Consider the following 26,479-nt stretch of genomic DNA (forward strand, 5'->3'; position numbering starts at 1 on the left):
AGCTGGCTTGAAAACAGAAGTAGAGGCTTAAAAAGACTTCTTGGCGGCTGCTTCGGCTTTCTTCTCCATGAGGTCAGAGAAATGTGAACCATCTTCCAGTGGTAATGTGGTTTTTCTGGAAACCCTCATAACCGAGGTATCTACCAGTAGAGTAACACAAAACCGGGTAAAGTACTCAAAGGGGAATTAACGCTTAACACGACTAGACAGGTTAACCCTTCTTTCCGGGTGCTGCCATTCCTGCTTAATAATATCAGACAGAGCAAAGTCAACAGGAAAGGAGGCTGAACGCTTGGAGAAACCGGCAAAGAAGGGGTCACTCTTCTGGGTAGTAGTTTATTCCAGGAGCATAGCAGACCTCGCAGGGGAGATAAGGATATCAATCTCCTCCACAGGGAAAAGAAAGGAACTGTCTTCCCGGATCTCCCCTTCTAGGAAGGTGCAGGGATAGCTTGATGAAAGGCAGAGAAGATGGACCGCATCTCCTCTTTCAGCCAGGTCAAAAACTCTCTTCCAGCCGCCTCCGAATCCGATTTTAGGCAAGCGGTACAAACCTTTTTCCTGGAATCTTACAATACTTGGTAACAGCCAGAGCACTGTGCATGTTTGGATTTCATTAAAGCCTTTTTAGGTTTGTCCTCAGCAGAGGGGGGCTCAGAATTATCAGGAGCCAACATAACTGCAGATGCAACAGCACCCTAGAAAACTCAAACAGCAGAAACTGAAACAGCTTAAATAGCTACCAATCAGGCTGTAAGCAACAGCAATTTGGTGCTAAAAACTTCAAAATCATCCAAAAATGATGCTTCAAACTACTGCCAACCGCACAAGAGAGAGCAGAAGCGGAGAGGACAAAGCAGGCCACAACAGCGGCTCAGCGGTAAGCACGCGTGGTCAGTGCCAGCACCAGCTAAGGGGGCTTAGCCCAGGGAACCAGCTCCACATAGAGCCGAAGAAAATAACAAACGGGAGATGAGACCTCCCTACCGCATGTAGGGCAAGAGATAAAACTGAGGATATCATGAGGGAGGGGCTTTTAAATGTTTTTTTGAGTCATGTCCTATATCAGGTACAGAGGAGGTGTCTAACTGTAGTGTCACCTGGGACGGCAGGGAAATCAGCAGTTTTTCAGCATCAAATTTATATCAAACTGCAGGACAGAGAAAGAAGCTTACCTGAGGCGCAAATACTCAAACCCAGTGGAGGATGATTCAGAAGCCAATTGTAGCTCTACGCTTGGTAGTCTGAATACACCCGTACCTACAAAGCAAGCGCTGAAGGGGACTAGCTTTATGTATCAAGTAAGGATATGCAGTTAGCCACACATCTCCTACATGGAAAACAGGGCATTGGGAAGGCAATTTTGTAGAATCCACTTAATTGAAGAGTACATAAGCTCTCATAGGTAGACTTAATGAGCAGAGCAATTTGTTTTTTTGCCATGTCTTCCTTCAACCATTAATTCTCATTTTGTGCACATATATTTATATATAAACGTTTGAGACAAGCAAGGCTTTTTTGAAGCCTTATTCATGTTAGATATTAATGGTTTTAAACCCAATCATTTGGTTTTACACAGCTAGTATATAAATTGGAAAATACTATATTAGACAACTTACTCAGATTTGGAGGCAACCCTATATTCACTCCTACACCTAATACTCTACTAACCCCCAAAAGTGCATACAATTAACCCTTTAGGGGCGTGGAAACATATGTTCGGTGTATGATAAGAAAAAAAGCCATCAACTTCCAATTGACTGTTCCTGGGCATGCGAGTGGCTGTAGACAAGATCACTTGCACAGAAGTGTAGGGACCTGCTGCAGACCAACTGGACAGTGGTGACCCTGGCATACCAGGTGAATCATTGGTCTTGTAGGGTCATGGCATACATGCTGCATCCTTGGCTGTAAAGTGGTAAATGTAGTAATTCATAAGCAGTGGCTAGTCTACAGCATGACTTCCATTCGTCCTGTACTTTGTGCATTGTATGGAACTACCTATTGAGAATTTTTATAGAATAGAAAAACCCTATATCACAAGTCTTCAGATAAACTTGGACTGCTATATTGACAGAAGTTATTTTCTCTGTACTCACAAGAGCCACCCAGGGAGCAAAAAGAGCTCTGGGTCATTATCCCAGCATTTTCACATGAAGCGAGAAGGCTAGATGTCACAGCATTGCAGTGTGTGGAATGCATAAAAAAAAAAAAAAAAACGACAAAGCATAAAATATAAATGTTTTATTTAGAATTAAAGCAAATACTTTGATACCACAAAACACATTGAATCTTTACGGATCTAGCAATAATTTGGAGTGAGCATTTATTCAGAGTCAAAACATGCAGACAGATTCCAAAAAGATGGTTTGAAAAAAAATGTTCAACATCTCATTTCCCTCCCTACCATATCACACGGTTTCACAAACACAGCATAATCGATGTTGACAGAGTTTCTCACAACACATCTTCACAGATGGGGAAAAATAAAAATGCAGATCATTGCAGGGTTTCTAATCCTCATCAGATGAATCTCTTTCAAAGGTGTAAGCCATGAAGCAAGCATCTGGTCTTTTAGGGACAAGGGGATGCCCAGGTCTCACAATCTCAAAGCCCAAAAAGCTGAAGGTTCGGAGAAGCGCAGCTGTAACAGAAGTATTCTGATTAGTCGGCACAAGTGTTTACACATGTATCCATGCGCTCAACACCAGTATACATTCAAGTCTTATTGTGTATATAAACATTTACCTGAAGAATTTAATCATATAAGGCACAAACTCATATTCAGTCTCAGCAGTAACAAGGAACATTTGACCTATACTAAATTCAGCATCGTATATGGTCAATGTTGCATATACAAAAAAAGCCACCCTACTGTATATGGTGGAACAACCTCCCGTCAGAAGTGGTAGAGTCTAGGTTTCTACATGAGGAAATGAATTGTTCATACCTGCTGTTGAATCCCATATTTCAGAGGGCACAAAACTGACAACCACAAAAGCATGTTGCATTTCGATTGGTAGTCAGTTTACCAATTTCCCATTCAAGTACGGACATAACCAATTGCAACGTATTAAAAAACATTTAAATCAGTTTTAATCTACTGTAACAACTTTTTGTGATGGCACAGAAAGGACTTTAAGGCTTGTACGCCAACAGGATGGCATTTTAAGTCTGGTTAAACTTACCTCTATCCTCTCTATTCTTGTGAAAGCAGATGAAGACATGATCCACTTGAAGCTGCTCCTCGGCAAATTCCAGTAGAACAGCAAAACTAGGGAAAATGATTTTACAATACTTTAATGTTAACACATTGAATAAGCCAAGAGATCTAAAATGGAACAAGCCATACTGCAGATTTAGTTATGTCAATAATCAGACTACATAAACTGCATGCATGTGCTTTACCAGCTTCAGTTCTAGCTGGGTAAGTTAGCATGTGCACCAACCCAACACGTTAAACTGAGTCAGACCATCTCCAATTACCCGAATTTTGGGCTTAGTCTCAAAAAAGAAAAAACAAACACACCAAATCAGAATCTTGAGTACAAGACATGGAGTCAATACACACCTATCTTTGCTCCCATCAGGGAGTGTGCCAGTTGGGATTTCTATGTAGAGGTTGTTGTTGTTAAGCACAGCTCTCCAATTAACTTGCTTGCCGTCTGTCAGCCTGGATTGGACATTAAGCACTCTAGTTCTGTTGTTGGACGCAAGCTCTTCTGTTATATTCAGCCTATTATCCTTATAAAAAAAAAGGAAAAAAAGAGGCTAGAGCAGTAATACAACAGGAAAGCATCAGTTGTAACAAGGCCAGTCAATGTACATGCAGATATGACTCTTCAATATCCCATTATAACAAAAACATCTCAATTTATCACATTTCAATTACTCCTAGCTAAAGCATATATGCTATATAGGTAGAATTACAGCTAAGGGTAAAGCTATGAAAAAAATGCAGTGGAAAAACTATAAAAAGAACAGTCAACAGTTCCTAATTTATATTTGTATTTTTTATACTTACAGAATAAAATAAGTTAGCTGAAAGATTGTGATCCCTCTGACTATTCCCTCGCCCACCTGGGATCTTCAGGGGTGGGTGAGGGACATCAGGAACACCACCGAGGCCCTGGACCCAGGTTACTACAGCAGTTTAAGGTAACTCTGGAACTAAATAAAGGAGGAAAAGACGTTAGGAAATATTCTCCCACCCAACAGCCTACTTCATAAAAACAAAGTATTGACAGTGTTTGTATGGGTTTTTGCAGTAGATATTCAAACGTAAACTGATTACCATGCCCTGACCCAGTGTTACGCAGGCTATCAGGTATATTATGTTACATCAAGCCTGTTCAGCAGTGTCACATAACACTTGGCATCTAAAGCACGTACAAAGCAAAATTACTGCCATCTCTAGCTGCATACAATGGGGGGGGGGGGGGGGGTGTCTGCTTCATTTAGATGCCTGGAGTACTACAATCCACAAGTATCGATAGCATTGTATATAACACGGTTACCAAAAGCTATGCTTGCCTGTATGGTGCAGGTGCATGGGGCTTCTGTTTTTCCCATGCAATAAACGACTGCGCATAAATACACACACCGCTTTAGTTATTTATCATGTACCTGCCAATTAGCAAGACATCTCCTGCACTATACCATTAAAAATATGCATGGTGCAGTAACAAAGTCAGAATTAGCCAATATACGTATATTATATACATATATAAAGAAAGTTACAGGTCTAGACCAATCGTAAGCTAAAGAGACTACGTGTAACCGAAGTGTTACGAGGTTAGAGCACTGCCATCTTATATAAAGAGGCACTGGCTCCTCCCTATGCACCATCTCTCACCCTGCAGATCTTTGCTTGCGTCATCTCAGCAGATGCCCACTGGGGATTTGTGGGTCTGACACGCAGCAGCCATTAGAATTGTGCATAAAATTTTAATAAAAACCTCCATTTTGAAGGCTGAAAGGTTTTAAGGAAAACCTACACAGATGGCCACACTCCGACTACCTACAACGCTGGAAATTTATCCAACACTGACCCCGAATCTGCTTTATTTTCAAAGCAGCAGTAAGGTTTACAGTACTATAGCTATTACGCATTGTCCAACTACTAAACGCTTACATGGAACACGATGGTTCAGTTATTTGTTCTAAACAGCCTTTTATTTATCACATGCGCTGCTGCAGTGCCACTGTCTAAATGCATAATGTTCAAGTTATAACAGCATCTTTTTCCTTCACTTGTTCTCCATCCACCTTTTGTATGGCTTATAGTGCAATAAAAAGCTACACTATTACTGAAGGCTAAAGGCATTGCGAAACCCCCACATAGGGCAAGTCCCTGCCAGGTCTTAGTCACTGATTAGGATGACTGCGCAATGCACCCTTACAAGCTTTAAGGCATGTGACAGAAGACTCAATGTCATACTTATGAGGCCATAGATTGGGTTACGCAGCTGGAGATAAGACATCAGCCAACTCGACACACACTGGCCACGACAGCATAACTTTCTAGGGTGAACCGGCTATGAAGCGCTAAGACTGATATGCCTAACTGCATCATTTAGCTATAGTTAGTGCAAACCGATGTATAGGCCGCTGCAAACATAAGGTGATCTTCCCGAGACTAAGGCCTGCCTAGCGTCTCAGCCCAATTGTTATTGGGGAGGGCAAAATTAACCCATTAAAATAAAAACGGGGGGGTGGAGGCGCGCACCACATCGCCACGCCTTGTTTACCGCTAGTCTACTGACGGTAGCCGGTTGTCATTAAATCAGGCTGTTACGAGGCCAAGTATCAACGGTCAAAGCTGTAAAAGCCAGCGGCGAAAGGCTTATTCAAACATTACGCATTAACTAGGCCTCGGGCCGCCTACTGGCAAAAACAAGGCCAACCAAACGCGGAACAAACACGACGTACGAACAACAATGCCTCGTCTTAAAGCTTCGGTATGGAGAGAAAACAGATTATAGAGATAGGCGGGTCTGACGAAGGAGATGGCACCTAAAAAAACACCTCGTGGCCCACATTTTCAATAAATGGCGGCCGCCTACCTTTCACTACTATTATTGGGAATACTCAGAAGAGGCATGGTGCTTCTATTTCCTTCTTTTTCTCTGGCAAAGCAATGACTATTTAGTATCCGCTGGAGGGAGGATTTCACCATCCGGCCTCTCTGGTCTCGGAACCAGAAACTCCCTCGCCTTCGGCAGGTCCAACGGACTTAAAATGGCGAATAAGGTACTGCGTTGATGCTTTTATATGACCGGTTCGGTAGCCTCGCCCACTTTCCTATTCCCCCTCCAACCCACGCGCCGTGACCAATCGAGAACGTTCCTGCGTGCTTCCGTGTCGGGTCGCGCGCTTCCCGCTTTGTTATGGGATTGGCGGACTACTGCACAGAGGCGAGAACTAAATAGCTTGACCTAGTGAGAAACGAGGAAAGGCGCGTGCACGTTAGCCCCTCCGCTTTGTACTCGTCTGGCAACAGCGCGTGCATGAAAACAAGGGTGAGAGTGACATCAGCAAGCAGCGCGGGCACGCGGCTTCTCAGGCCCCGAAATATATGCGTTTCATAAACGTCTGAAAACGACATTTGCACACATGTAAAACATATTGTTTGGTTGTATTTGCTAAGAATAGCTTCCACCATGAAGTGCGAGACCACTATCTGAAAGGTAAAACGGTTGTCACGAGAATGGGGTAGAAACTCTATTGCTTTCTTGATGGGAGGGGGGAATGGAGCGTGGAAAAATACTGTGATGTCATTGTTACTATGGGGATGGTGCACGTGGTTAAATGGGCTAGTAGGAAGTGAAGCTTCTTGGGGAGGTTGAAGGTATGAGTTAACCGGTTTAGGTTGCTGATGTGCAATGAGGCAGAGAAAATCTTGCTGGTTAATGTCTGTTTCACAACCGCTATAGAAGCATTCATGCCAAATAAAAATATTACAGCGGCCAGGTAGTCATGATTTATGGTTCTCTCATTAAAGGGACATTCTAGCCATTATGTGCACTTTAATGCATGTGACAGCTGTGTGGTCCCTTTAAATGTTTGTGACCCCCCCCATATCTGCATTTGGCCCTTTCCAACCCCTCAGCTATATGCCTTATGCCTAACGTGTTTGGGGGAACACATTTCCTTGCATATGATATACTTTCACCCAGTCACTTCCAGCATTGGCGCAATATGTGCTCCCATTGATTTCAATGGGAGAGTTTTCTTGCCACTGATTGGCTGCTTCAAGCAGTCGTGTAGGAAAACGGAAGCTGCAGCTTCTACCTCAGGTAATTGCTTTGTTTTTGGGGGAGGATGGGGGTTAGCGTAACTATACAAAACTCACAATAAAAGCTGCGTATGCCGGGCTTGATTCACTAACCTAACTAAATCAAGCCTTAGAAAATACATTTCTTCTAGGAAGAAATGGTTTCAATGTTCTGTGCATTTGAAGCTTAGAATATAGAATCATTCAATTAAGTTTAGACAGGCTGTTGGATTGCTGACTGTTTTATGTTACATCATTTAGACCAAGTAAGGTTTAATCAGGTTATTGAATCAAGCCCATTATAACATATTGATACACACAATCTATGTTAACAAAATTCCCCTTAATGCAGTAATAGCACACATTTTGCAAAACTGTTACCTTGCATTTTATACTAGTTTTGGTTTTTCTCTCCACTCCTACTATACTAACTGCCTTTTCCCTTACAACCGAAGAAGAGATAGCCACTCTTCTTTCTTCCTCTCACCCAGCAACCTGTCCCCTCGACCCCATCCCTTCACACCTCACAAAGTCTCTATATCCATCCCTTGGTCCATCACTTACCCACCTATTTAATCTTTCTCTATCATCTGGAACTGTACCATCTGCCTTCAAGCATGCGCTAATCACACCAATTCTAAAGAATCCTTCCTCAGATCCCGTCTGTTTGACTAACTACCGCCCTATCTCTCTGCTTCCTTTTATCTCTAAGCTGCTTGAACGGATTGTGTACAACCGCCTCATTAACTTCCTCTCCTCTAATTCCCTCCTTGACCCTCTACAGTCTGTTTTCAAACCCCTTCACTCTACTGAAACAGCTCTAACAAAAGTCTCCAATGACTTGCTCTCTGCCAAAGCAAAAGGTCACTTCTCTATTCTAATTCTACTGGATCTCTCTGCTGCTTTCGATACTGTTGATCACCACCTTCTTCTACACTCACTTGCTTCTATAGGCATTCGAGATACAGCTCTCTCCTGGATCTCCTCATATCTGTCTAACCGTTCCTTCTCTGTCAACTTCTCTGGCAAGACATCATCACCCCTTCCACTTTCGGTTGGTGTCCCCCAAGGTTCAGTCCTTGGCCCTCTGCTGTTCTCTCTTTATACTTCCTCTCTTGGCAAACTAATCAACTCATTTGGCCTCCAGTATCACCTATATGCAGATGATACCCAAATCTACCTGTCTTCTCCTGATCTCTCCCCATCTCTCCTGTCCCGTATTACCAATTGCTTGTCTGCTATTTCTTCATGGATGTCACAACACTACCTGAAACTTAATCTTTCTAAAACTGAACTCATTATCTTCCCTCCCTCCATCTCCACTCCACTCCCTGAATTATCTATCACCATTAACAACACGACTATCTCTCCTACTAACCAGGCCCGATGCCTTGGGGTCATCCTTGACTCAAACCTCTCCTTCATCCCTCACATTCAGTCCCTCGCCAAATCCTGCCGCTTGCACCTAAAAAACATCTCTCGTATCCGCCCATTCCTCACCCAAGAATCCACAAAAACCCTCGTTCATTCCCTTATCATTTCCCGTCTTGACTACTGCAACACTCTTCTGGTTGGCACTCCACTGTCTCGACTCTCTCCTTTACAGTCTATCCTAAATGCCGCTGCTAGGCTCATCTTCCTTGCACGTCGCTCCTCTTCTGCTTCCCCCCTCTGTGAAACCCTCCACTGGCTCCCAATTACCTTTAGAATTAAATTTAAGATCCTGGTACTGACATATAAGGCCATCCATAATACTGCTCCTCCGTACATTTCTGACCTCATTAGCAAATACTCTCCTACTCGATCCCTACGTTCCTCCTATGGGCTAAGGCTCTCCTCCTCACTCATCACCTCTTCCTTTTCCCGTCTACAAGATTTCACTCGAGCTGCCCCATATCTCTGGAATCTACTCCCAAGGAACCTTCAGCATTCTCCCTCCCTCCCAACTTTCAAGAAACATCTAAAAACCCACTTCTTCAGAGAAGCATACCTTCTTAGCTGCTAGAACTTCCTTGTCATCGATACAACCCCCACAATACCTCTCACCCTTTCTCTATGCCTTATGTTTGTCACCCCATTTCCCTCTAGATTGTAAGCTTGCGAGCAGGGCTCTCTCCACCAAATGTATCGGTTTGTCTTAGTCTGTCAATTCTTGTCTTGTCATATCCCTTGAATTTATGTATTGTATTAAGCGCTGCGTAAACTGTTGGCGCTATATAAATAAAGGATAATAATAATAATAATAATAATAAATTACCGTTAGTTTGTGGAACAAATACATTATTTTGATTACATTTTCGCGGTAGTGAGTAAGAAGTGTTGTGACAATTTTTGCAGTCTTTACGTTTAAGATGTTTTACTATTATCTCTGTTGTTGTTATTGTTATTTATCCACTTTGGGGATCTTAATTGTCTAGAGGGTACCTCTGATGACATCATGGTGACATCACTAGAGTAACTGTAGCCTGGTCTCCATAATCATTTACTCTGGTTTATTTCCCTTACTAAATCTTGATTTGTCTACATAAATTTGGTATGGATCGTGAATGCGTTTTGACATCCAAAGTCAGTAGTTCATACCATGAAAGGGCCACTCCAGCCATCATATGCCCTTTAATGCATATGATAGCTGAGTGGTTCCTTTAAGCTTTCGTGTTGACTATTTTGTCTATGAATGCCGGATTCTGCAAAATGCCCCTATATGCATTTGCCCCTTTTGTGTGATACACATACACTGTATATTAAAATGTATTCTTTATTAGAGGGGGTGTCAGGGACATTAGATTGTCCCTCTATTGAATTCATTTGTAAGTACTTTAATATGCTTTCCTCCCACCTGTAGGCAAAAAAGTGACTTACCTTTAAGACAAGCTGCAGCGCAATACTCCCACTATGTGGTGCTGTTTTCACTCCACTGATTGGCTGCCTAAAATACTCTAGTTGAAATCACACGGAAGCACGTGAACTCTGTTAGAACCCCCCTCGGAACCGTCGCTGAGCTAGAGCTAGTGCTGGAGCTCGCTGGTGGTGAGTATATCACATGAACACAGGCTGCAGGAGATGTGTTCAGCGGAACTAATCTCCTGCAAGTCAAGTAGCTTGAAGTGGGGAAAGAGGCAAATGCACTCGCACGAAAACTACACAGAAATTTAAAGGCGTTACTCAGCTATCATATGCATTAAAATGTATATGATGGCTGGAGTATTCCTTAGTGTCCCTCTAATCCACCAGTTTCTGGTGATGTGATACCTCCAATGATAAAAGGGTGCTGTTCCACAAAACAAGTGGTGCTGGCCACCACCCCCAGTAAAGAAGAATGCATATAAAAGTTATGTGAGCACCAGCAGCTACCTCCTTACTCCGTGGTCCAACAATTAAAGCAGCCAGTCAGTGTCATGAATAAAACCCCGCAACGTTTGCCTAGCCAGCGCTAGAGGTAACTGCAGGAACGTATATTGCGTGCAAGGAGATGTGTTCAGCTGTTGAATGTATTAATATAATCGCTATAGTGTCTCTTTGAGAAGCTCTTTCAGTTTCAATTGCAGCAACTCACCTGAGCTTGTTTTTTGTGTTGTATTACAATAAAATGTTTTTGGCAAAATTATAAATGAGGCACAATTTTTACTTAATTATATAATTATTTCTGAAAAGGGTTTGGACATTCAACACAACAAAAAATTATGTTTTTAATGCTGAATTTGGTTATACAAGTACTACATTCAGCAGTGCCTTTAACACCTTAAGGACCGGTGAGATTAGCAAAACTAGTCCATGAGGTCAAAGGACATATCCCCTACGTCATGGTGTTTTATCATCAGCATGCTTAAATCCCTGTGGAGGAATTGAGATCAGGCAGTGACATGACATCAAATGTGACGTGACTCTAATTGAGTGCAGTTACACTCAATAGTGACCAAACCTCAGGGCCGGATAAAGAGCAGAGGAAATAAATAAAATACACAGAATGGACAGAATCTTAACTCCTTGACATCCATGTGTAATGGATAAAGAGAACATCAGTGCTCCGCAGATAGTATAAGATAGAGTGGGAGTACATCAGTACACTAAAAAAAAAGTCATCATACAGGGGACCCCTGAAGCCACAAATTAGTGCCACTAATCCTTTTTAATAAGATACGCAGGTTGAAATAGAGTAAATAACACAATACCTTTACTTTTGCTCTCACTGATTTCTTGGTCTAGAATGTTTTGTCCTCTGAAGTGGCTACAAATTCAGGAGTGTGTTTTATCTCTGGATAAGTAAAAATTAAGTAGTATAATTTATTCCTACAGAAAGTAAAGTGCCAGAAAACAGATGACTAAATACACACCAGGACAGGCTCTGCCACCCAGACACACACACGCACACAAGGACAGACTATGCCACACCGACACCCAAACACACACACCAGGACAGGCTCTGCCGCACTGACACCCAAACACACACACACACCAGGACAGGCTCTGCCACACCGACACCCAAACACACACACAACAGGACAGGCCCTGCCACACCGACACCCAAACACACACACAACAGGACAGGCTCTGCCACACCGACACCCAAACACACACACACCAGGACAGGCTCTGCCACACCGACACCCAAACACACACACAACAGGACAGGCTCTACCACACTGACACCCGCATCCGGACGGTTTCCCTTTGGTATTGATTTATGTGATGGCCGCAGCTGGCCCTCTTGTGTATTGATGCTGCCAGCCCCCACGTGTATTTGTGCACTCCAGAGAGCCCCCCCATTGTGTATTTATGCCCCAGCCAGCACCGGCTTGTGAATTAATGCCCCCACACCCTTGCGTATTGCCCCCAGCCAGACCCACATTGTGTATTTATGCCAGCCACCCCCCTTTAGTATCAAATGAGATTTGGCACCCAGACCTGCCTAGGTCCCAGATTGGAAGAAAATATATATGGTATAAAAAATTATACATTAATTGAGTTAGAGGGATATTGCAGTTGAACAGAGATAAAGCAAAACACAGAAATTGCTCTGGTCCTGTAGTGTAAAATGAAAATATAATTTTTAAAGGGGTTAAATGAAAACATAATGACATTCTTCTTCAGAGTATGTGTGCTATTATAGGCTGTAACTTTAAATATTATGAGCAAAGCAGAGACTGGGGCAGGCATAAAATATAAATATTTGCAGGTATGTTGTTGTGTGGGAGCAAATATGTTAAGGTTGCTGCCAGAAAGCCAAAGTAATTTCTTTCTCCCTGAGCATTTTTTCCTTAAATAAATACAAAATGCTGAGCCTTCTGCTATGCAAATCTTTTTTTTACACAGTAATTGATTTATCAGAGAGTTGTGTGCTGCTATACAAAAAATATCTGGCATTCTTGATCATTTCTATAGCAGGCTAATATCCGAACACAAAAGATCAACAATTTCCCGCAAGCATATTCTCTCAGGGTCATTGTTGCTCTACGTGAAAAAAAGTTAGTACCAAATCGCGCACTTTCTATTCTCTAATTGAGAAAAACAGTTTCTTACCACATCAAGTATGAGCGAAGCATCGAAAGCAGAGAATACGTTCACACCAAAGTATGATGCAAAGTCAGATACAGTGTTTGATTTTGGAGAATGGGAGGACTTTATGTTCTGACTAAACTCCTCCTGCGCTAGTCACATTGGTCCATCAGGAAGTATTTTAACTTTTATGTTTTATCAATGCAGCAGGGAAGCCATCTTTAACAGTGGGTGGTATACATCTCTGGTCATGATGTATTTATTTGATTACATCTCAAATAAAACCATCTTTTCTTCTAACAGCTAAGACAGTCACATTGTGTAGCCAGAGGGTCAGAGTAAACAGATACCGTTGTCAGATAGAAAACGCACCAGTATGGGCTGGACACAGTCAGCATTGTTCAACCAGTTTGCTATATCCTCACATTAAATCTCTGCTTTGTTTGCTCAGTTTTCTTAATGCCTCCAAATGCTTTGTGCCAAGTATCTTGTGTCTAGGCTATGGTGACATGTCTTGTACAAAGTGTGTACACCCAAACACCTGCTTAAAAATGTTCAAAAACGTATATCAATTTAACTAAATTCAAATGGCTAGCTATGGGATTTTTATTTCTGCAATATCTTATACTGAAAACCCTTATTAACAGTATACCACTGTTCCCGGTGTATGTTTGAAAATTATTCACTGGGATAGACCCACCACCACTGATCTTAAGCAAGTATATACCCAAGGGCCCAGGTTGGACAGCCCTTCACAGCGTGTTAGCTGAAGACCCATTCCTAGCAGATCTTGCATACAACACATGAGTGTTAAGCATTTTTGCAGGATATGTTTGTTGAGGTACAGTGTTTAATGTAGACTTCATTTATGCAGAGATTTGATGAAGAGGTAATATTACTAGAGAAATAACCAATCGATAAGTGGATTTCATCTAACAGGATTGGAATATACTCTTGAAAATTATAGTGTTGTATTGTGACAAACATCAGCTTAGTCATTAGAGTCCCTTTTCTGGTTTTCTAGTGCAGTGGTAGCCATTCTTTGGCCCCAATATATTTCAAAGTCAAGATTAAAAAAACTTTTTCTTCATTTATTGTTTAACATTTGAGTAGCTAATAGTGGTCCCCAAAATATAATATCGGGAACAGCCTGTGTGTTCATAATTTTGTTTTGGAATTGTTCCTGTGTAAGTAAAGCTAAATAAGAGCCTTTAATACTCTGTAGCTCTCTAGCTATTGCTGACCAGGCGAAATTCCCACCGGGGCTTCTATGATGGAGCACCAGAAGGTAACGCCGGCGCTCCATCATAGAAGCCCCCAGAAAAAGTGCCGGCAGCAGCGGAGGTTTCCAGAGAGTTGGATCCGGGTCCCCTGCAGCACTGCGGGGGATCTGGATCTTAGTCTTATAGAAAGACCAGATTATAAGACGGCTTTGAATATAAGACGAGGGGCATTTGCTCTGAAAAAAAACAAGTCTTATAATCAAGCAAATACGGTAATACTAAGGGGGGGCTGTTTTTTGGCATTACAAAAGCAATATAAGCAGAAACAAGGGGCTGGGTGGCTGGGTTTAATATACATGGCAGTGGGGGCATCAGTAGAAGAGAGGGTGGTTGGGCATCACTACATCAATACAAAAGGGTCTGGCTGGGGGGAATACACAAGGGTATGGGGGCATCACATTAGCGAACACTAAAGGGATGGGGGCATCAATACACAATGGAGGTGGGGTTGGCTGGAAGATTGTGGGGGGGACACATTATTAATACAAAAGGGGGGCCTGGCTGGGGAATTTATACACAAGGGGCAAAAATATAAAAGGGGGGTTAATGACAAGAGGGGAGAAAACACATTTTTTTATGCTTTGTTGTGGCGTTTGTGTGTCGGTGTGGCAGAGCCTGTCCTGGTGTGTGTGTGTTTGGGTGTCAGTGTGGCAGAGCCTGTCCTGGTGTGTGTGTGTTTGGGTGTCAGTGTGGCAGAGCCTGTCCTGGTGTGTGTGTTTGGGTGTCGGTGTGGCAGAGCCTGTCCTGGTGTGTGTGTTTGGGTGTCGGTGTGGCAGAGTCTGTCCTGATGTTTGTGTTTGGCTGTCGGTGTGGCAGAGTCTGTCCTGGTGTGTGTGTTTGGTGTATCGGTGTGGTAGAGCCTGTCCTGCTGTGTGTGTTTGGTGTGTAGGTGTGGCAGAGCCTGTCCTGGTGTGTGTATGTTTGGGTGTCGGTGAGGCAGAGCCTGTCCTGGTGTGTGTGTGTGTGTGTGTGTGTGTGTGTTTGGGTGTCGGTGTGGCAGAGCCTGTCCTGGTGTGTGTGTGTTTGGGTGTCGGTGTGGCAGGGCCTGTCCTGGTGTGTATTTAGTCATCTATTTCTTGGTACTTTACTTTCTGTAAGAATGAAATTATTAATTTAATTTTTACTAATCCAGAAATAAAACTCCCTCCTGAATTTGTGGTCACTTCAGAGGACAAAACCTTCTAGGCCCAGAAATCAGTGAGAGCAAAAGTAAAGGTTTTCTGTTATTTACTCTATTTCAATATGCAGATCTTATTACAAAGGTATAGTCACAGGAATTTGGATGGCGGTTGGGATTTTCAGAGGTGTGATTTCATTTTGCTCTACAGGGAGCAATTCCCTGTCCTTCCCCCTGAAGGGAGAATCTTTTACACACACAAACTGGCAGAACTGGAATTTATAGTGATTTGAATGGCAAATAGTGTGACTCAGGTATGTGTGAGGGCTGCGTGTGGGTACAAAAGCTCGACCACAAGATAAAATATATGGGGCTTGTGTCCAAATGTTTCCAGGGCTGTTTTTCATTACCAGTCCGGCCCTGCACATCCCCATCAAACTACCTTCCAGTTTCCCTTCTCTCGTTAGCATCCAAACTGCTGCAAAGACAAGCTTATAATTAACCCCTTAACGACAATTGCCGGTCCTGGCACGACACGGAAAAGCATGTGCTTTACGACAACTGACGTGCCAGGACCGGCACGTCTTTAAACGGGTGCAGAAAGCGATCTGTTTTCGCTTTCTGCACCCAAAAAATGTTGCTGAATGCCTCGACCTCGAGGCATTCAGCAACGCCGCGATCGGAACGAAGGGGCCATCTCTGGCCCCTCCACGGGGCGTCAACATCCGCCATACTTTGTATGGCGGCGGACGCCCGTTTTAAAAGCGTTTAGGAGGTGATCGATGATCGCCTCCTAAACTTAAATGGTGTCGCTGGAATGCCTCGATCAGGAGGCATCCAGCGACACCAAACACTTACCTTTCGATGGGCTGTGACCACTCCGGAGAGCGGTCACAGCCGCAGCTGCCGATGATCTTCGCCATCAAGCAAGATGGCCGCTGCCCTGTAACAGGAACCAACAAATTTTAAAAGTTCGCTAGATGGTCCAGACCATCTAGAGAACTTTGGCTCCACTTGCAGGTTGAATACAGGTACTGCATTCACAATGCAAGTCAATGGAACCCAGCTTTCTAATCACAGTGTGATTAGTAAAAATAAATTAAAAAATAAAATAAAATTAATAATAATTAGAAAAAAAATAGTAAAATGTAAAAATCATTTCCCACTGATGTCACTATCAGGGGAACCTCCAAGTTGAAAAAAATTTTTAAAATTTTTTTTTTTTAAAAGACAAAAAAAAAATATATATATATATATAAAAAATATATTTTGGTGAGCAAGTCCTAAAATTAGCATATTAGCTTAAAACAATTCTCGCATGGAAAGAGTTAAAATACTGGCATATTAAATGCCCGTGGGGTGTCTACTTTTAAAAAAGGTATGATTTGATGGGGTAAATTGAATTGGCCTGGTTCAACAACGTCCCAATTAACACCGGGGGAAGGATGGCCACACACCTAATTTCCAATTAGAAAAATGCACACGTACCAAATGTGGCCTTTTAGTTCCCACATAAATGACACACCCATGCATGTGGGATATCACTGCACTCAGGAGATGTTGCTGAACACATTATGGGGTGTCGTGTGACAGCGGCATATACCAGGAGCTGTAAATTCATACATAAAGTAGGTGTGTGTGGGAAAAATACACACACAAAAATACTACTGCAAAGTTTGAAAACATTCTGGTGGTAAAATGTGTGCATGCAAAGAGTTAAAATACCAGCATTTAAAATACCCTGTGGTGTCTAGTTTTGAAAAATATATGGTTTTGTTGGGCACACTGAAATGGCCCGGCTCAAAGATGTACCAAATAGGGCATGGGCAGTGGATCCCCAAATGCCAAAGTTAAACATTGAAAAATGCGCATGCCCCAAATGTGGCCCTTTTGCCCCCAAACGGCCAGGCAAAATCATTCATGTGAGGTATCGCTGTACTCAGGAGATGTTGCTGAACACATATTGGGGTGTTTTGTGATAGTGACATATACGAGAACTTTTTAATTCATACCTGAAGTAAAATGTGTGTGGAAAACCAAATGCAAAAAAATGACTACCACAAAGTTTGACAAAGACTGGTGGTAGATATGGTGCATGGAAAGAGTTAAAATACTAGCATTTGAAATACCCTGGGGTGTCTAGTTTTCAAAAATATATGGCTTTATTGGGCATACTGAAATGGCCCGACTCAAAGATGTACCAAATAGGGCATAGGCAATGGATCCCCAAATGCCAAAGTTCAACATTGAAAAATGCGCATGCCCCAAATGTGGCCCTTTTGCCCCCAAACAGCCAGGCAAAATCATTCATGTGAGGTATCGCTGTACTCAGGAGATGTTGCTGAACACATATTGGGGTGTTTTGTGATAGTGACATAAACGAGAACCTTTTAATTCATACCTGAAGTAAAATGTGTGTGACAAAACAAATGCAAAAAAATGACTACCACAAAGTTTGACAAAAACTGGTGGTAGATATGGTGCATGGAAATAGTTAAAATACTAGCATTTGGAATACCCTGGGCTGTCTAGTTTTCAAAAATATATGATTTGATGGGGTAAATTGCATTGGCCGGGTTCAAAGATACCCGAAATGGCACATGGGGGGAAGAATTACCAGATTTGGAAAAAATGGCTTTGAAATAGCAAAACGCTACCTGTACTTATTGCCCCATAATGGGTAGAAAAAGGCAAAAAAACATAAAAACATTGGGTATTTCCAAACTCAGGACAAATAGTAGAATCCATTTAGCAGGTTTTTTCATTACCTTTTATAGATGAGTAAAAGATTTTTCAACTAAAAGTTAGAAACAGTCATTTTTTTCTAAATTTTTCACCATATTTTATACTTTTTTTAGTAGTAAATAATATGATACAATCAAAACAATGTCATCTAAAGAAAGCCCTTCTTGTCCTGAAAAAAACAATATCTAATGTGTGTGGGTTCAGTAAACGGGAAAGAAGAAAATTACAGCTAAACACAAGCAGCGCAGAAATGTTAAAAAGGCCATTGTCACGAAGGGTACAAAAAGTAAAATCAGCCTTTGTCACGAAGGGGTTAATTAACTAATTTCCACTTTTCAAACTCAATGTTTGACCGTCTACAATCAGGTTTCCATCCACAGCATTCAACCAAGACTGCACTCACTTAAATTACTCATGATCTCCTTGCAGCTAAAACAAAAGGCTACTTCTTACTGCTTATACCCTTGAACCTCTATGCAGCCTTTGACACAGTTGATCACACCCTCCTCCCAAACAACCGTCCATGCTCATGGCATCCAGGACACAGCTCTTTCCTGACTCGACTCCTACCTCTCTGACCGTATTACCGTAATTTTTCAGTGGAACTTTCTCCTTCCCCCAACTTCTTTCTGTTGGTGTTCCTCGGAGCTTAGTTCTTGGGCCTCTACTATTCTCCAGCTACACCTCTTCCCTCAGACAACTGGTATCTTCTTTTAGTTTCCAGTACCACCTATATGCACAAGACACCCTAATCTATATTTCCTATCCTGACCTTTCACCCTCTCTTCTAACTCGCCTCACTGTCTTTCAGGCATTGCATCATGAATTGTGCCCCATTATCTAAACCTCAACATCTCCAAGACTGAGTTTATGGTAATCCCGGCATTCGCTCTGTCCATAATTCCTGATATATCTCTTACTGTTGACAATGCCACTATCTAACTGACAGACCAAATTTGCTGCCGTGGTTCCACCCTTGACCTCATCAAATTCTGCTGCCTTCACCTGAAAAACATATCCTATATCTGCCCATTACTTGCACAAGAAACAACTAAAATATTAATCCACTCCCTGGTGATATCCCTTTTGGGTTGTTGCAACCCTCTACTAACTGATCTCCCCTTTTGCTGGTCCTTAACACTGCAGCGATATTAATCTTTCTCTGTCATCGTCATCTGCCGCTCCACTATGCCATTGGGTCCCCATACCCTCCAGAATCTAATGCAAACTTCTGACCTTGACCTACAGAGCCATTAACAACTCTCCACCCCCTATATCTCTACCCTTCTATCCACATACACCCCTAGCCACTTTCTTTGTTCCTCTCATGACTTAGTCTCTCTTCTACTGTTCATTACCTCATCTTACTCCCATATTCAGGATTTTTCCTGTGCTGTATACCTTCTGTGGAATTCCCTTCCCCATTCCCTCAGACTTTCTCCCTTATCTGAAAACCTACCTTTTTCAAAAAGCATACAATCTTTCTTTTTAACACGCTATTATAAACGCAATGTCTCCATCTTTAATGTAAGCCTCACATTGTAGGTAACAGAAGAATTTAAGATGGCTTTAGTTAGCTGCTATGGAGAGGCCACTACTTGCCTTGTACAGTGTTGGCATTCAAAGCCCACATTGCCAACTACATACAGCTGTGTGGATTTTCTGTATAGAATGTCACTACATAAATATCACACCAGCTTGTAATTGCCACTTCTATCAAAACCCATGTTTCTTCAATGCTACGCTATTCCAATGTATACAACACTGTTTAGTGTCTCAGTATTTTTGTTACTACACCCCAGAAAACTCCTGCAAAAACAAACACAGCCCAAGCTAATATCCAAGAAACAGACTTTGTATCAAAAACCTCCCAAAATTACAAGAAGACACTGACTCTTCCCTTACTAAATTATCATGCTCTTTGGTGAATTGAAATCTATTGTTTCAAATTAGAAGATGGTTTTCTCATAGGGAAATCTGAAGGTCATGTCTATCTTCACTGATACTGCTTTCGATGACTGTAATTTTATAGTATCTGCTCCACAGTGTCCTAGGGAAACAAGAAACAGTCACTAGCTAACAGAAACGTAGCGCTATTAAATCATGTGGAGGAACACAAACTCTTCGTATTGCTGATGCATGGGAGAACATACACATAAATGGCTACATTTTTTATGTCTATATGATTCTTTTACTTTGTTCCCTAATTTTCTCTTTTTTGTAACTTTTGGTTGTCAAGCTTTGGTGACATTTTCCTGTATATTTCAATGGCCATTTGTTACCTTAGAAATCTCTGCTGCAAGCATGGTGAAGCATGGTGAATGTAATAAGCAACATATGGGAAACATAGCAATACCCATGTGATTTTATAAAGCTGTCCTCAAATGCTCCTTCCCTGCAAGCACTCTGTCCTCCAGCACAAAATGTTCTCTTTGGGCCAGTGCTAGCTAGGAGGAACTGGTTCAGAGCTGGCTTTGTTTTCTTGTGTTTCGAAAATTAATATTAAATCGCTTAAATGAAAAGTCTAAGGAGGGACATTAACAAGGGGGGGCTGCATTGGGAAAATTAAATAATACAAAAAAATTATGGCTGGGGACATAATTACACATCAGGGTGGTTAGAAGGATGTCACATATATCAATACACAAACGGGGGGGGGGGGTTAATACACATGGGTCATTATATTAACCAGTACAAGGGGTTGGTGCATCAATACACAAGGGAGGGGGGCTGGCTGGGGGCATCAAATTAGGGCTGAAACAACGAATCGATAAAATCGATAATAATCGATAACGGAAATCGTTGTCGACGATTTCCGTTATCGATTAATCGAGTGATCGATTCGTTGTTGGCTCCTTTTACTTACCTCCGCGAGCGTTCCCTGCTTCCGCTACACGCTCTGCACTGCGTGACGGATGTGACGCGTTCCGGAGGTAAGTATTCTTCATGTCTGTGCGAATCGCTCTGTGCGAGTGGCTCCGTTCGCACAGAGCGGTTCGCTCTGTGCGAGTGGCTCCGTTCGCACAGAGCGGTTCGCTCTGTGCGAGTGGCTCCGTTCGCACAGAGCGGTTCGCTCTGTGCGAGTGGCTCCATTCGCACAGAGCGATTCGCGGGGGTGGGGGTGGGGTTTCAGGGGATGCAGGGCAGAGTGGGGGTGGGGGGGCAGGCCAGGGTAGGAGACTGAGTGCAGGGCAGAGTGGGGGTGGGGGTGCAGGGCAGGGTGTGAGTGTGGGGACAGGGCAGGAGACTGGGTGCAGGGCAGAGTGGGGGTGGGGGTGCAGGGCAGAGTGGGAGACTGGGTGCAGGGCAGAGTGGGGGTGTGGATGCAGGGCAGGGTGTGGGTGCAGGGCAGAGTGGGTGCAGGGTGTGAGTGTGGGGGCAGAGCAGAATGTGGGGGCAGGGCTGGGTGCAGGGCAGAGTTGGAGACTGAGTGCTGGGTGCAAAGTGCCAGGGCTGGGTGCAAAGTGCCAGGGCTGGGTGCAAAGTTCTGGGTGCAAAGTGCCAGGGCTGGGTGCAAAGTGCTGGGTGCAAAGTGCCAGGGCTGGGGCAAAGTGCTGAGTGCTGGGTGCAAAGTGCCAGGGCTGGGTGCAAAGTGCCGGGTGCAAAGTGCCAGGGGTGGGGCAAAGTGCTGGGTGCAAAGTGCTGGGTGCAAAGTACCAGGGCTGGGGCAAAGTTTCTTGAACAATAATAGTCCACCTCTTTTCAGAATGTTTGGGGTTATTTTGTTTCATAAATATTGTGTTTGGGTTTTTGTACTTTGAAAATATTGTTTTTTTATTACATCATAACAAAATAAGAATGTTAATGTAAATTTTAAGTTGTTTTTTAACATCCAGTTCATTAAATTATTTTAAATAAACTAAAAATTTGCATATTGTTTTTTTTTATCCGATTAATCGATTAATCGAAAAAATAATCGGCTAACTAATCGATTATTAAAATAATCGTTAGTTGCAGCCCTACATCAAATAAATTAATACACAAGGAAGGGGGCTGGCTGGGGGCATCAAATAAATCAATACACAAGGGAGGGGGGGCTGGCTGGGGGCATCAAATAAATCAATACACAAGGGTGTATTGCAAAAATGCACAAAGGGGGGTGGCTGGGGGGGCACAAATACACAAGGGTCAATACACACAAACAGCAAAGCAATGTGGAAGGCATTTTATATGGTTATCCCATCCTGATGTGGGGGTCCATGTGGCAGCAGAGCCTGTCCTGGGGTATGTGTTTGGGTGTCAGTGTGGCAGAGCCTGTCCTGATATGTGTTTGGTCATCTGTTCCCTGGCACTTTACTTGCTGTAGAGGGTTAAATAGAACTTTTGTAATTTTTATTTATCCAGATTTTGTGGTCACTTCAGAGGACAAAACTTTCTAGGCCTAGAAATCAGAGGAAAAGTAAAGGTTTTGTGTTATTTCAATCTGAATATATTATTAAAAGTTAGATGTTGGTTCAGAGTTTGTGAAACTCAATTCTTGATTACAGTATACAGGACGCTATTCCCCTTTGGTTTCACAGGCCTTCACAGACCAAGTGGTACTTAGCTTAGTTATATGCAGCTGTATGCATTGTGTTATCTGTGATGAGGTGTTCATTTGGTGACGCAGCGCTAAGATGGTTGTGATGCATTAATGGCTAAAAGTTTTGTTGAAGTTTTCATTATGTCTAATCTCCTTAATTTATTTGGGCCTTTTAACTTTTTTGATTTCTGGGATTTTAATAATGTGATAAAAAAGAATGATTTATAGTTGTTTGGATGTCAAATAGTGTGTCAAATTCTGTTGATCTGTATCTGCTATGTTTCCATACATTATTTATGTATACCTGCAAATACAGGTTGTTTTTTTTTTTATCTCATTCAGTTGCGTGTGCTGTTTCCATGTGTTGTTTATTTGATCTATACCTGAACTACAGGGTGTAAGTAAAAGAGCGGTATGGTTTAGTGAATGAGGGGACAAAGGGACTCTGGGGATGATTACAGGGGAGAGGACCTCTCAATGTCATGGTGCAGTCAGAAGGAGAGAACACTGCACTGACTCTCACTGTCTTCCCCTGATCTGCAGTCAGTGTGGCAAATATATTGGCAGCAGGGTCTAATATTAATATATATTGGCTGCAGGGGCTAATATTAATATATATCGGAAGCTGGGACTAATATTTATATATATCGGCAGCAGGGGCTAATATTAATATATATTGGCTGCAGGGCCTATTATCAATATATATTGGCTGCAGGGGCTAATATTTATATATATTGGCTGCAGGGGCTAATATTTATATATATTGGCTGCAGGGACTAATAATATATATCGGCAGTAGGGGCTAATATTAATATATGTTGGCAGCAGGGTATAATTTCTATGTATATCGGCAGCAGGGTATAATATAAGTATGTATCCGCAGCAGGGGCTAATATTAATATATATCGGAAGCAGGGTGTAATATTTCTATATATCTGCAGCAGGGTCTAATATTTATATATATCGTCAGCAGGGGCTAATATTAAAGAATGAAAAATAACTGTCACTTTAGCTGTTATTCTTCAAAGAGATAAGTGCATATTATGTAGTTAAAAATGCACGTCTAACGTGTGTGTGTGTATGTATATATATATATATATATATATATATATATATATAGTGTATATGTACCGTTTTATAATTGGCCCCCCTACTTTGGTCCCTGGCCCCCCATGTGCCCCCCCTAAATATGAAAGCTGGAGACGCCACTGCACAGAGAAGAAGGGCAACTGCAGAGCTGCTGCTTCTACCTCAGGTATTTACTTTTCTGTTTTTAAAGAATGCATATTAAAGTATTAGCAGAGTACCATTTCCTTTTCCAAACCTGAAATTTTCACATTGTAGTTTATGAGGCCTGTACCTCTGATGTTTTTTGTCCTGGCATTGCCTAGCAGGCAAATCTTATTTTAGCCTTTCAACAGTATATAATTTGGAAAAATATAATAAGAACTGGTATTTTCTGGTCACATATTGATGATAAAATATGTATTTGTAATATATATTTTTTTGTGCTCACTAACTTCATTGATTATTGTTTTATTGTATTTTGTTTTGGGGTGTATCTTAAGTGTGGTTTGTAGCAATTCATAATGGAAGTCTTGCTTGATCGTGTGAGACTTATGGCATTTAAAGGATGAAAGGCAGTCCCCTGCGACAGGAACTGCCGGATAGTGGTGTGCAGTGGAGCATAAACTGCTACTTTCTTCATGACATTCTATGGGCCCCTTTTTCATAAAGGCATGGAATATCATGAAGGTTTTAAAGGGTTAAAACCCTTAATAATAAGGTTAATTGTTCTTTAGAAAGATTGTCAGGGACAGAAAACTGAAATTCCTTAATTGTCAAACTAACGCAAGCCTTTAGTTGTGTAAAAAGAATCTCTGTAACTTAGCATCAGGGGCAGGCTAACCTATTGGGCAGGACCACAAACCCGCCTGCTAATGGTATGCGCCCCCTCGTGCCGCTTGAGGAATAGGACTGGTAAGGCTGATCATCTCCTTTGAACTGGCCTAAAATCAAGGGAGCTGGAGTTCTGTTCATACAGATTTCTGTATTCTGCTCTCTTGCAACTTGCACTGGCTGCTGATGCTTAGCGCCTGGAAATGATGTGAAATTGAAAGCACAATAGTTTCTAAGCAGCGGCAGCTTAGCCACTAAGCGGAAGATCACGCAAAGTCAAAGAGCGGGGTTACTGAGTGCGCATGCTATGTAAAAGTCGCCAATGCTCTGCTGATTCCAAACCTGAAGAGTTCCAAACTTCCACTAGCATTAATATCAGCACAAAACCTGTGCGGCGGGAGCTTCATGGAATGGGTTTCCATGGCTAAGCAGCTACATGCAAGCCTCACATCCTCACAATGCCAAGCGTAAGTTTGAGTAGTGTAAAGCACGTTAAACGTTACCTACCCGGCCAATAAAGTTTGGTGGAGGAGGGGTAATGGTATGAGGCTCAGGGGTTGGACTAGGCCCCTTACTTCCAGTGAATGAAAGTCTTAATGCTTGAGCATAATAAGACATTTTGGACAAATGTTATCTTTCCAACTTTGTGGGAAGAGTTTAGGGAAGGCCCTTTTCTATTCCAGCATGACTGTGCAAGGTCCAAAAAGACATGGTTGCATGAGTTTTATGTAGAAGAACTTGACTGACCCACACAGAGCCTGACCTTAACTCAAACACCTTTGGGATGAACTGGAGCGGAGATTGCGAGCCAGGACTTCTCACCCAACATCAGTGTCTGACCTCACAAATGGTCTACTGGATGAAAGGGCAAAAATGCCCACAGAAACACTCCAAAATCTTGTGGAAAGCCTTTCCATAAGAGTGGAAGCTGTTATGGTTGCAAAGAGTGGACCAATTACTCTTAAATGTCTATGTATTTAGAATGTGTAATTAAATTAGTGTAATGGTCATGTCTCCTAATACTTTTGTCCATATAGTGTTTAATTAATAAGAATTTTATGTGATGTGTGAAAATCTGTTTAAGGTACATTTTTATTCCTACAAATGCTGAAAAATTAGATATGTAGGTGTGTAACCACAAGTTAGGGGCTTAACCAGGAAGAGGTGTGGACATGGGGTGTGGCTAAGGGAGGGGTATTTTCAGAAGAAGCCCATGACTATTTGTTGCCTAGGGCCCTGGATTGTGTCAATCCACCTATGCTTAGGATACAACTTGATAACTGTGGTTTGGGAATGCTAATGGTATGAAGACTTTTCCTGTTAAACTTGTAAAATGATATGTGATTAATAAAGACCCCATAATAACTTGAGAAAACCCCTAGGTGTAGTGGCCCAGAGATCTACTATTTTGACATTGGGACCTGAAGGAGATGGGCCTGACTGGGGAGGTAATGTTAGCTGCACATGTGCATATGGCAAGCTCTGGGCAGATAATTAGTAGAGTGAAGGTAGAGCTCAATTCCCAGAGATCAAAGGACCACCTTGGAGGCTGTATTCTTCTTATATTCGTTTCAGTTTGTATCAAGGGGATCTGGACAAATTTTTACAACTTGTTTAGCTTAATTCAGCCTTGTTGTTTGAATTGCTTTGGTTTGCCTTGATCTGCTTAGACGAGCTGTGATTGTTAGTTGAAAAAAGTATTCACCTGTTAAAATGCCAGGTTCTTGTGATGTTAAAGAATGAGACAAAGATAAATCATGTTAGAACTTTTTCCACCTTTAATGTGACCTATAACGTGAACAATTCAATTGCAAATAAACTGAAATCTTTGAGGGGGAAAAAACTCACAATAACGTGTGCACACCCTTAAACTAATACTTTGTTGAAGCACCTTTAGGTTTTTATTACAGCAATCAGTCTTGGGTAGGAGTCTTCTTTGCAAAAGCGCTCCAAATCTGTCAGATTGCGACGAGGACATCTCCTGTGCAGAGCCCTCTTCAGATGTTCAATTGGATTCCAAAACCTTAATCTCCATTCTTTTGTGGATTTGGACGTGTGCTTTGGGTCGTTGTCGTGCTGAAAGGTGAACTTTCTCTTCATCTTCAGCTTCCTAACGGACGCCTAAAGGTTTTGTGCTAAAATTG

The 26,479-nt window shown here is 42.2% G+C and overlaps 1 protein-coding gene across 1 annotated transcript; it reads right to left on the minus strand.

The window, feature by feature from the left end:
• Nucleotides 1-2,513: 2,513 nt before the first annotated feature.
• Nucleotides 2,514-6,183, minus strand: LOC149279357 (ornithine decarboxylase antizyme 1-like). The gene is given in 6 exon segments (XM_089501248.1): nt 2,514-2,644; nt 3,189-3,274; nt 3,572-3,744; nt 4,025-4,111; nt 4,113-4,170; nt 6,066-6,183. Coding segments are annotated over 6 exon segments (648 nt in total). The 5' UTR covers nt 6,179-6,183.
• Nucleotides 6,184-26,479: the final 20,296 nt, after the last annotated feature.

This window comes from Sceloporus occidentalis, unplaced genomic scaffold (assembly GCF_023333645.1).
Source record: "Sceloporus occidentalis isolate IW3139 unplaced genomic scaffold, rSceOcc1.0.p SCAF_169, whole genome shotgun sequence".
NCBI lineage: Eukaryota > Metazoa > Chordata > Lepidosauria > Squamata > Phrynosomatidae > Sceloporus > Sceloporus occidentalis.